Raw genomic sequence first — 10,611 nt, forward strand, 5'->3', positions numbered from 1 at the left:
CTATGTGTAGTCCGTGTGTATGATAGACTGCTGTACCTAGACGGGAACTGGTTACCATTGCAGCCTTGGGTCTAGGTTTTCCGTAGAACATTAATTCATTAATTCATTCTTTTTTTTTTTTTTTTTTTTGGTTCTTTTTTTTTCTTTTTTTTTTTTGGTTCTTTTTTTTCGGAGCTGGGGACCGAACCCAGGGCCTTGCGCTTCCCTGGCAAGCTCTCTACCACTGAGCTAAATCCCCAACCCCACATTAATTCATTCTTACAGTGAATGTTTGTTGTGTATGACCTCCTCCAAGCTTCTTTTGAGAATGGCCTCCCTTTTTGAAATGTTATGCCTTGCCTAGTTATGTATTCTTTGGAGCTCTGACCTGTTTTTGATGCCTCTCCCATCCTGTCTTCCCTCAGGCGGAATGGGAAAGTCCAGCACTGCCGTATCCACTCCCGGCAGGATGCTGGGACTCCTAAGTTCTTCTTGACAGATAACCTTGTCTTTGACTCTCTCTATGACCTCATCACACATTATCAGCAAGTGCCCCTGCGCTGCAATGAGTTTGAGATGCGCCTTTCAGAGCCTGTTCCACAGACGAATGCCCATGAGAGCAAAGAGTGAGTAAAGGGTGGTTGGTGGGTGGGAGCAGGGGTGTGGGCAGGACTGGTCAGGGCCTAACTCTGTCGACTTTCAGGTGGTACCACGCAAGCCTGACTAGAGCTCAGGCTGAACACATGCTGATGCGAGTACCCCGTGATGGGGCCTTCCTGGTGCGGAAGCGCAACGAGCCCAACTCCTATGCCATCTCTTTCCGGTGAGGCGTGCTGGACAGGTGTGGGCTCTTGCTGGGGTCTGGGCCGTCTTCTTGCTGACTGTCCTGTCATTGTGAAGGGCTGAGGGAAAGATCAAGCACTGCCGAGTACAGCAGGAAGGCCAGACTGTGATGCTGGGGAACTCTGAGTTTGACAGCCTGGTCGACCTCATCAGCTACTATGAGAAGCATCCCCTGTACCGCAAAATGAAACTGCGCTACCCCATCAACGAGGAGGCGCTGGAGAAGATTGGGACAGCTGTGAGAAGGCCGGAGGCGGGGTGGGCGAGGCCGGGTACACCAGGATAGTTAGAGGACACTCAAAATGTACGATGTCTGGGCGAGCTGAAAACTCGTCCTGAGGTGTTTCAGGTTCACATGGGGGCTCTATGACTGAGCCATAGTGAGTAGCTGGATCCCCATGAGCACAACACATGGGCTTGGTCTGGAGTGTGTGGGGCAAAGGGCAGGGTAGGCGTAATTGTGTAGATGCCTTTGTTCTGTGGGAAGGTTCTGGAGGGAAGACCATGGGCTTGGTATTGCAGAGGTTATCAAGGGTCTTGGACCAGTGTTGTGGTTTTTAGTAGAAGGCAGGCATCTCACACAGGATTGGCTAAGAGATGTCATTTGTGACATGACCTAGTCAGGGTCATGCCGTTTCCTGAATTCAGGAGAGGTGTCCTGGACTTGGGCTCGGCTCCTGAGCAAATCATTAAGTATGCATTGCTGGTGGCAGCTCAGTAGCAGGTAACTCAGCATCTTCAGGAAGGTGTGTGGGTCAAGTCCCTACAGTCATCCTCCCCTTGAAATCGGGGGATGAGGGGAGATAGCACTCGGCCAGGGGCCAGTGAGCTGGGGCAGACTAGAAGAGGCCAGCTGTGCTTCAGAAACTGAGCAGCTGGGGGCTAGCAGGTGCGTTTACCTCAGTTCTGGGGTAACAGATCGCAATGTGTCCTGTTTCCAGGAACCCGATTATGGGGCACTGTATGAGGGCCGCAACCCTGGTTTCTATGTGGAGGCCAACCCTATGCCAACTTTCAAGGTAAATATCTGTCTTCGGCACAGGAAGCCACAAGGAAGGAGGGGTCCCCTACTGCTTGGGGCTTGTATTTCTGTATTCTAAGCCTGTTTGTGGTAGGTGTGGAGAAGCAAGTGTTGGTTGTGGTTTTCTGAGGCTCAAGAGATTGTAAGACTTGTGGTTGCCAAATGACCATAAATCTCCAGAGCTCAGCCACTTTCTAGACCCTGTGTCGTGGGTTAGAACTGCCCTTTGTCGCTGTTCTTTCAAAGTGCTCCCCATGTCTTCCATGGATTGCAGATCAGGCGCCACATGGTACACTGTCCAGTCAGTCCCTTCATCATGAAGATCTTCTTGGTTTTGACCTTTTCTTTAATGTAGCAGATTGCCCTGTCTCTTAGCAAAAAGTACCATCGACAAGTGAGGGTCCTAACTATGTAGGGAGCTACACAGAACTGCACACTTACTCTTACTGGACCTCAGCCCTGACTTCTGAGAGCTGACCCTGCACAGTCCACCTAGGCAGCCAAGAATTGCCCTGGAGAAAACCCTGTGTCTTCCCATCCTGCTTATTCTGAAACTTCGCACAAGGCAGCATTGAGAACTGTGTCTAGGGTTACTTGCCAACAGTAGTGCTTCCCATGTATGTACATGTGCTGTACGGGGTCGAGTGACGGGGCATGCCCCTCCGCTTTACTCCACACGGCCCCATTGTCTTACCTCTGCAGTGTGCAGTAAAAGCTCTCTTCGACTACAAGGCCCAGAGAGAGGATGAGCTGACTTTTACCAAGAGCGCCATCATCCAGAATGTGGAAAAGCAAGATGGTGGCTGGTAAGATAGGCGGTCCAGGCTAGAGAGCCTGTGGTGTGGTGGTACAGGAGTCCAGGGCCCCTGTGGAGCTGGCACTGAAAGCCCTTGTGACAGATGCTTTGAGCATTTGTCTCCTGTTCACGAGCAGTGTTTGCCTTGGCTTGCCTTATGTGTGGGAATCCCCCAAGAAGATCTTGAGAGTTCGGGGTGGGTGCTGGAGTCAGTGCCCTGTGGCTTCCACAGGTGGCGTGGGGACTATGGTGGGAAGAAGCAGCTGTGGTTCCCCTCAAACTATGTGGAAGAGATGATCAATCCAGCAATCCTAGAGCCGGAGAGGGAGGTATGTCTGCAAACACACAGTGTCACAGGTTTGTTTCCCTGACCCCAGGTTCTCTTTTGATGTGTCTATCACACCCAGGCCTTCCTGTCATCTGTGAGCCACACATCCTGTGTGGCCACACTCTAGTCTCTATTGTACGTATGTCATGCTTGGCTGGTCGTGAATATACCAAAGATAGTCAAAAATCCCCTCAGTTGAGCACGCAGCAGCCAGCTGACCATCCTGTGGTTTTGCCTCCTACAGCATCTGGATGAGAACAGCCCACTGGGGGACTTGCTGCGAGGGGTCTTAGATGTGCCAGCCTGCCAGATCGGTGAGCTCCAGTTCCTAGCCCGTGATTCCTCTTAGTGTCAGGGTGTCCTTGTGACTCTGTCTGCTCCTGGAGAGGAAGCCAGTGGCTGAGTCTCCAGAGGCTACTCTTCCACTCTGGAAATCGCAGACTCCTTTGTCATCTGTAAATTTTACTCTGTGCCAGGTACAATGGAGTCAAAAGTTGGCAGAGACCCCGACAAGCTGACATCCAGTCCTAATGGTTTAGACCACAGGGTTGGGACAGGAGCTTGGAGATGGGTTAGGGTGGGGGTTACAAAACATGGCTCCATGGAAGAGGTATGAGTCAGATGGGTTGGAGCCTTGGCTGCACCACAGCCACTACGGTATATATGTCTGACAGCAGACTCCTCTGTGGACTGGAGCTGTGTACCAGTTTTGCCTGTTTGTAAGTACCGCTAGGAAGAAACGGAACGAATTCCTTTGAGCTAGTGTCTAGGGCAGTGCTTCTCAGCCTGTGCATTTCAACCCCTTTGGAGGCCTAACAACCCTTTCACGGGGTCTGCATATCAGATATTTACATTATGATTTATAAATGTAGCAAAATTATGAAGTAGCAATGAAATGGTTTATGGTTGGGGGGTCACCACAGCATGAGGAACTATATTGAAGGGTTCACAGCATCAGAAAGAACAAAATGAGAGCATTCTTAGCCCTGTATTATTTTACCCCCAACAGCCATTCGTCCTGAGGGCAAAAACAACCGGCTCTTCGTCTTCTCCATCAGCATGCCGTCAGTGGCTCAGTGGTCCCTAGACGTTGCCGCTGACTCACAGGAGGAGTTGCAGGACTGGGTGAAAAAGATCCGTGAAGTTGCCCAGACTGCAGATGCCAGGGTGAGAACCTGCCAGAGCTTAGAAGGTGCTGCTGCAGTCTTTGAGGGCACTCGTGGGCCTGCCCAGGAGCCAAGGCCTCCAACTCCCCGGCTAGCTCCTCTAGCGAGGGTAACTGATGTGGCCTGGCCTTAGATAAGGTGCCCAGAAGAACAGACTCAAGACAGGATTGTGATGGATGGACTTAGGAAATGTTGAACATTAAATACTGTGGATCACCTGAAAGAGTAAAGGCCAGAGCTAAGAGAAGAGGGGTCCTGGGCTGGCAGCAGGAGTGGAATCAGGCTTAGAAGAGATGAGATGGTAAAGGTAAGAAGAGGGTTTAGGGAAACATTTGTAACAGGGTGGGGGTCTGGGACAGGAGGCAGAGAAGTTGCAGATACCCACCCACAGCAGTGGAGCTTGGCTAGCTGAGGGCCACAGAGGTGTGGTAAGAATGCTGTCCATTGGCTTTAGCAAAGCAGCAGATACTCCTAGTGACACAACTGAGGTCTCTTAGTGGCATGACAAGGTTGGATGGCAGTGGGTCCTAGGGAGTTTAGAGTGACTAGCATGAAGAGCTGGGAGCTGGCCTTGGTGGAGAGTAGGTAGCTTGCATTGTTGGAGGAGACCTCTTCCATTGAGCCTGGTGGAGCATTGCAGACGTGTAGGAACCTCTACTTAGAGGCTGTGCCCCAGTGCATTTGGTGAGCAGATTTGTGACTAGAGGATTTTGTTAGTGTGTCCTGGAGGGCAGGGTACTGAAAGATACAGGGGCTGAAGGGCTAGATCCTCCAAGAGGTGTGTGGGGAGTGTCTGAGTAGGCTGCAGCTAAGGTCAGGGATAGTAGAGGAAGGTTGTGTTAGCCATGGAGGACATGAGGTGGTAAGATCGTCTAAGGCACACATTGCCAAGTGGGCCTAAGGCCTTAAGGAATCAGGAAGCATTGTTTTTGCTGAAGGATGAGGCTAGGTAAAGAATAATCAGAAAGCATTACTGGGAAAGCCTTGCCCACCTTCGCTCCATGTGAGGTCATTTGGGACATTAAGTTATGGTGGGGGAACAAGTGTATCTGTGGAGACAAAGGAAAAGATATTTTTTTTTGGATGAAACTGGCAGCCAGTAGTTTTGTTTACTGTCTGCTGGTATTTAAAATGTGCAAGGAGAGGAGAGGGCCTCAGAACATCTGAAGTGAATGTGTACCCAAGGCTGGCAGGAGCTTCCTTCTCCTGGGCAGGGCTCAGCCTGGGCCTTGTGTGTGTCTCCAGCTTACTGAGGGGAAGATGATGGAGAGGAGGAAGAAGATCGCCTTGGAGCTCTCCGAGCTCGTGGTCTACTGCCGGCCTGTTCCCTTTGACGAAGAGAGTAAGGCTGGGTCCAGGTGTGGTGTGCATGCGCCGAGGGGCTGGGGGTGTGAGAGTGGTGTTTAATGCCCTCTCCCTTACATACACTGCACAAGGGGGCCGCTCTATACATGCTCTCACTGTTTGGCTCAGAGATTGGCACAGAACGCGCTTGTTACCGGGACATGTCCTCCTTTCCGGAAACCAAGGCTGAGAAGTATGTGAACAAGGCCAAAGGCAAGAAGTTCCTCCAGTACAACCGGCTGCAGCTCTCTCGCATCTACCCTAAGGGTCAGAGGCTGGACTCCTCCAATTATGACCCTCTGCCCATGTGGATCTGTGGCAGCCAGCTTGTAGCTCTCAATTTTCAGACCCCAGGTGAGGGGATCCTCTGTGGGTGGGGAGAGACACTTAGGGCAGTTCCGCTAGAATGTACTGTAATCCCACTCTTCCAGACAAGCCTATGCAGATGAACCAGGCCCTCTTCATGGCTGGTGGACACTGTGGCTATGTGCTGCAGCCAAGCACCATGAGAGATGAAGCCTTTGACCCCTTTGATAAGAGCAGTCTCCGAGGTCTGGAGCCCTGTGTCATTTGCATTGAGGTGGGTATATTTATCTGGGTGCCTCAGGGCGGGAGAGGGCTATGAAGAATATTGATATTGACCAGGTGGATCAGCACAAGTGGGAGAGGGCAGCACCAGAGGTGAGCTGCAGTGCTGTCCTGTGTGGGGGAAGGGAACTTATCTTGAACTGTTCTCGAGCTTGAAGTAGAACCATCTGAGATGGGGAGCTACGAGCTTTGTGAGGGTTGGGATCCCAAAGGTAGCATGGCTGATCATGGCCAGTTTGGGCACAAAAGAGTTAGGCTGTCAACCTAAGCCTAACCTGTGAAAGTCACTACCTGGCAGGAGGAACCTGGTCAGAGTGGCACAAATCAGGCTAAAGGGTCTGCAATGAGCCAGGCTGCTGTCTGCAGAACCAAGCCAGACCTGGGCTTGCTAGAGCATGGCCAAGCAGCCTGTTTCCTTAACCAGTTCCTAGAATAGAGCTCCCCAGTACATGTCTGGTGAAGAGCTATGATCAAGGTCAGCCTAGCCCTTGCTGTGGGAATCAGCAGAGGTGGCTTCAACAGAGTCTGGAAAAAATAAGGCTAGCCTGTGGCCAGCAGGAGCACAGGGGGACGGGTGGACTGCTTCTTCCCAGACTTTTCTCCTAAAGTGGAATAAATTAAAAGATTCTCACATTGCAACAGACATGGATTTAATGTGAAATGGACTGCAAAGTGCGTATGACCCTTAGCTAGAGCTCAGGTTTTCACAGTCAACAGCTTGCTCTGGAGTGGAACAGTGAGGGGCCTAATGGCCAGCACCTTCAGGGCCCAGCAGGGGGCATACTGCCTCCATGGCACATTTTCCTCCTTGATGTGCTCCTCAAGCCTCTGCTGTGAGGATGTTGGGGTCAACAGTCCTCACCCCGTCTCTGCCTGTCTGCCTCACAGGTGCTGGGGGCCAGGCATCTGCCGAAGAATGGCCGGGGTATTGTGTGTCCTTTCGTGGAGATTGAAGTGGCTGGGGCAGAGTACGACAGCACCAAGCAGAAGACAGAGTTTGTAGGTCAGTCGGTTGTCCCCCATTACCAGTTATTTTCCTGGGGTGTACGGACCTCTCTACCAGTCATCACACCCCCTTGATGTGGCCTCAGCTTTTGCCCTTGCTTTCACAGTGGACAATGGACTGAACCCTGTGTGGCCTGCAAAGCCCTTCCACTTCCAGATCAGTAACCCAGAGTTTGCCTTTCTGCGCTTTGTGGTGTATGAGGAAGACATGTTTAGTGACCAGAACTTCTTGGCTCAGGCTACTTTCCCAGTAAAAGGCCTGAAGACAGGTGAGGAATCTTCCTTAACGTAACATCTTGGTGTCAGGGTGGGGCTTATCCACTTGCGTGACACCTGTTAGGCTGAGAGCCAGGTATTTCTCCTAGGATACAGAGCAGTGCCTTTGAAGAACAACTACAGTGAAGACCTGGAGTTGGCCTCCCTGCTCATCAAGATTGACATTTTCCCTGCTAAGGTAATAGCTACAGCAGAGTGAGCAGAGAGCTCAGTCCTAGCCCCTGAGATACAGAAGACACCTCAGCTTTTGTGCACTTCCCTTGCCGAGCAGGAGAATGGTGACCTCAGCCCTTTCAGTGGTACATCCCTAAGGGAACGGGCCTCAGATGCCTCCAGCCAGCTGTTCCATGTCCGGGCCCGGGAAGGGTCCTTTGAAGCCAGATACCAGCAGCCATTTGAAGACTTCCGCATCTCGCAGGAGCATCTCGCAGACCATTTTGACAGTCGGGAACGAAGGTGAGGGAATGACAGGGAAACTGGCCAGTTTGGGGCCTTGGAGGAAGGGTGCTGGGGCCAGAAAGAACAGCAGTCCTTTGACGGCTTCCTCCTATGTGGAAAAGCAGTAACTGCTTTTGGGTTGTCCTGTCTGGCTGCAAGGCCAATAAGGACACTTCACTTCTGTTCAGGGCCCCAAGAAGGACTCGGGTCAATGGAGACAACCGCCTCTAGTCATGCCCCTACCTTGTTGGAGAGCAGCAGGCGCTGCCACCTGTGGAATGCCATGAACTGGGTTCTCTGGGAGCGGTCTACTGTAAAGCCTTCCTGGTCTCACAGCCTGGAGCCTGGATTCCAGCGGTGAAGGCTAGACAAAACCAAGCCATTAATGAGATGTACTGTTTTGGGCCTCCATGCCCAGCTCTGGGTGAAGGCAAAAAACTGTACTGTGTCTCGCATTAAGCACACACATCTGGCCCTGAATGTGGAGGTGGGTCCCTCCATCTTGGGCCAGGACTAGGGCTGAAGCCCCTTGGAAAGAGAAGTTGCCTCAGTTGGTGGCATAGGAAGCTTCAAGGAGCTGCTGACACATTCCTGAAAGAGGAAGAGGAGGAGGAAGAAGAGCCTTGCTGGGCCAGGGGAACAAAGTTTACATTGTCCTGTAGCTTTAAAACCACAGCTGGTCAGGGTGAAAGAGTAGATGCCCTGAGGCTTGGCCCTGGAGCCAGGTCAGAGGAATGCAGGGCCTGTAAGGAGAAGGCTCTGCTCTGCCTGAGGAGGAAGACAGCACAAGGGCACATTGCCCACGGCTGGGTATACTACCCAGCCTGAAAGATACAGGGGATCATGATAAATAGCAGTATTATTTTTTTTTCTTCTCAGTGGTATTGTGACTAAGTTATTCTGTCCTGCTCCTCACCTTGGAAGGGAAGACCCAGCACAGAGCCTTTAGGAACAGCAGCTCTATGGGGTGTTGTTACTGGAAGAGGGCACTGTCCAGAAGGGTGGAGGGGCAGAAAGAGAGAAAATCGATGTCTACCCTGGTGAGCGTTTTTGTTTTTATGGCAAGGAAGGCTCATTATGCTCTCCCAAAGGAATGGAGACATGGGTAAGTGGAGTCAGGCAGTAGGCACCAAATGAAGCTGCTGCTTGGTAGTCTCTGTGTGGTTGGTAAAAAGATGCAAAGGAGATGGGAAGGTAAGCCTCACCTCTGAGGACAGGGTGGGGTCCAGGCCTGTGGGTGCAAAGGTGCCTCAGCATAGCCAGCATTCAGCACACGCAAACCCACTGCCCACATTTGGGCTCAGGGTTGGCCATTTGCTAGTTCTGCTGCCCTCTTAAGATCTGACTGCCAAATAAATCATCCTCATGTCCTTTTTCTTTTAACTCGTTTGGTTTTGGGGGGCTCAGGAGAACATGGTGATTGGGAATTGAAGCAAGTGTGGTATAATCTCCCTGGAGACTTGGGAAGTCACAGAGTTCTTGCCTGTGGCTCTAAAATGTGATGCCCCCTCTGCCCCCTCACCTTCTAATGGTGTTGCTGAAGTCCACCCCCGCCAAGGAGCGAGCTCAGCTCCCACTGCACAGAAACTACTTCAGAGCAGTCACATTTGCTTATGTGCTGCCAGGTGCTGCTCTTGTTCGCCTCTAACTGCCAGTCAGAAGCTCTGCCCACCATGCTGAGGGAGGCCTGTTACTCCTTCTGAGCCTTTCCTGTAGCCCTCTGCTGGAGCAGGACAAAAACCAGGCCACAGCGAAGCAGTGTACCACGTGCTGAACCAGCTGGTTTAAGTCACATGGCATGAGTACTGAGGTGATGTCTGGGTCTGTGGCTTTCATCTGACGCAGTGGTTTCCACCTGTGCATCGGACATCCTACATGTCAGATATTTATGTTTTGTAACAGCAAAGTTAGTTAGAGGTGGTCATGAGAGACCTATTAAAGAGCCGCAGCATTAGAAAAGCTGAGAACTACCGATCTAAAGTTTTCCTGTCCCATCACAGAGGGGGAGGGATCCTTCCACACACAGGAAGTGGTGGGTGGAATGTGTCAGATCTTCAGAAGCTCTGAGTTCATACTTGAGTCTTGTGGCCCAGGAGAAGGGTAGGAGCCATGTTTTCTGGTACTCAGTAGTGCTGTGTGACAGCCGTGCTTGGCGCTGAGCGCTTTGATTGTCAGTAGATCGCTCCATTTCCGAGCAAGTCAGAGCTGCCATCTCCACCCAGTGTGTTCTGAACCTGCCCGCCAAGGACTCAAGATAGCTCTATGGTATTACACTGGTTTAGTCAGTCCTGTGACCTGGTGCTTAGATTCAACACACTTCTTTAGGACTGAGCTGGCCTTGGGAAAGGACAAATCAAGAACAGATCCTGATGCTGTAGAACTGCTAGCCCTTCACTCCGAGGTGGCTGTCTTTTGGGGTGTCCTCTTTTCTTTATGGCCAGTGAGGTCATCCCGACAACAGTTGCTATGAAGCCTGGAGGTGTGGGGTTGACACTGGTTCTCTAGAAAGCCCCTGGGTCCCGCATAGTGACGGGCCCTCCTTACAAACAGCATGCTTTACTGACAACTCTCCTCTCACCACAGAAAGAAAGGAACACAGGAAAACTTGCCCACGTCCTCACACCCCATAGTTTCTGGCACTAAGATCAGACTTGCTTTACTCAGCACAGTTTTGCATAGAAGCCATCCATCACAGTGAGTTTGGGGATGCAGAAGACAGAGAATTCCAAGAACTGGAATATCATCCTGGGGAGCTGAGGGGAGCCCCAGCACCTATTACTTTTAAGGGTCAGCTTTGTCCCCCAGCCCCAAGAATCAATAGAAGGGA

At 51.5% G+C, this 10,611-nt stretch overlaps 1 protein-coding gene across 2 annotated transcripts in view; it reads left to right on the forward strand.

Moving 5' to 3' along the window:
• Nucleotides 1–9,155, forward strand: part of Plcg1 (phospholipase C, gamma 1) — a 30,742-nt gene extending 21,587 nt beyond the window's left edge. The window contains exons 17-32 of one of the 2 annotated variants that reach the window (NM_013187.2): nucleotides 405–605; nucleotides 683–802; nucleotides 880–1,060; nucleotides 1,764–1,841; nucleotides 2,546–2,649; nucleotides 2,872–2,968; nucleotides 3,212–3,281; nucleotides 3,977–4,134; nucleotides 5,379–5,475; nucleotides 5,607–5,831; nucleotides 5,909–6,057; nucleotides 6,954–7,068; nucleotides 7,178–7,339; nucleotides 7,436–7,524; nucleotides 7,618–7,802; nucleotides 7,973–9,155. In NM_013187.2, coding sequence (NP_037319.2) covers nucleotides 405–605; nucleotides 683–802; nucleotides 880–1,060; nucleotides 1,764–1,841; nucleotides 2,546–2,649; nucleotides 2,872–2,968; nucleotides 3,212–3,281; nucleotides 3,977–4,134; nucleotides 5,379–5,475; nucleotides 5,607–5,831; nucleotides 5,909–6,057; nucleotides 6,954–7,068; nucleotides 7,178–7,339; nucleotides 7,436–7,524; nucleotides 7,618–7,802; nucleotides 7,973–8,015 — 2,074 coding nt within the window. In that variant the 3' untranslated portion in view covers nucleotides 8,016–9,155. Of the gene's footprint in view, nucleotides 1–404; nucleotides 606–682; nucleotides 803–879; nucleotides 1,061–1,763; nucleotides 1,842–2,545; nucleotides 2,650–2,871; nucleotides 2,969–3,211; nucleotides 3,282–3,976; nucleotides 4,135–5,378; nucleotides 5,476–5,606; nucleotides 5,832–5,908; nucleotides 6,058–6,953; nucleotides 7,069–7,177; nucleotides 7,340–7,410; nucleotides 7,525–7,617; nucleotides 7,803–7,972 lie in introns of those variants that run through there. The other variant, XM_039104387.2, reaches the window with a different exon arrangement.
• The last annotated feature ends 1,456 nt before the right edge of the window (nucleotides 9,156–10,611 follow it).

The sequence above is a fragment of the Rattus norvegicus genome, chromosome 3 (assembly GCF_036323735.1).
Source record: "Rattus norvegicus strain BN/NHsdMcwi chromosome 3, GRCr8, whole genome shotgun sequence".
NCBI lineage: Eukaryota > Metazoa > Chordata > Mammalia > Rodentia > Muridae > Rattus > Rattus norvegicus.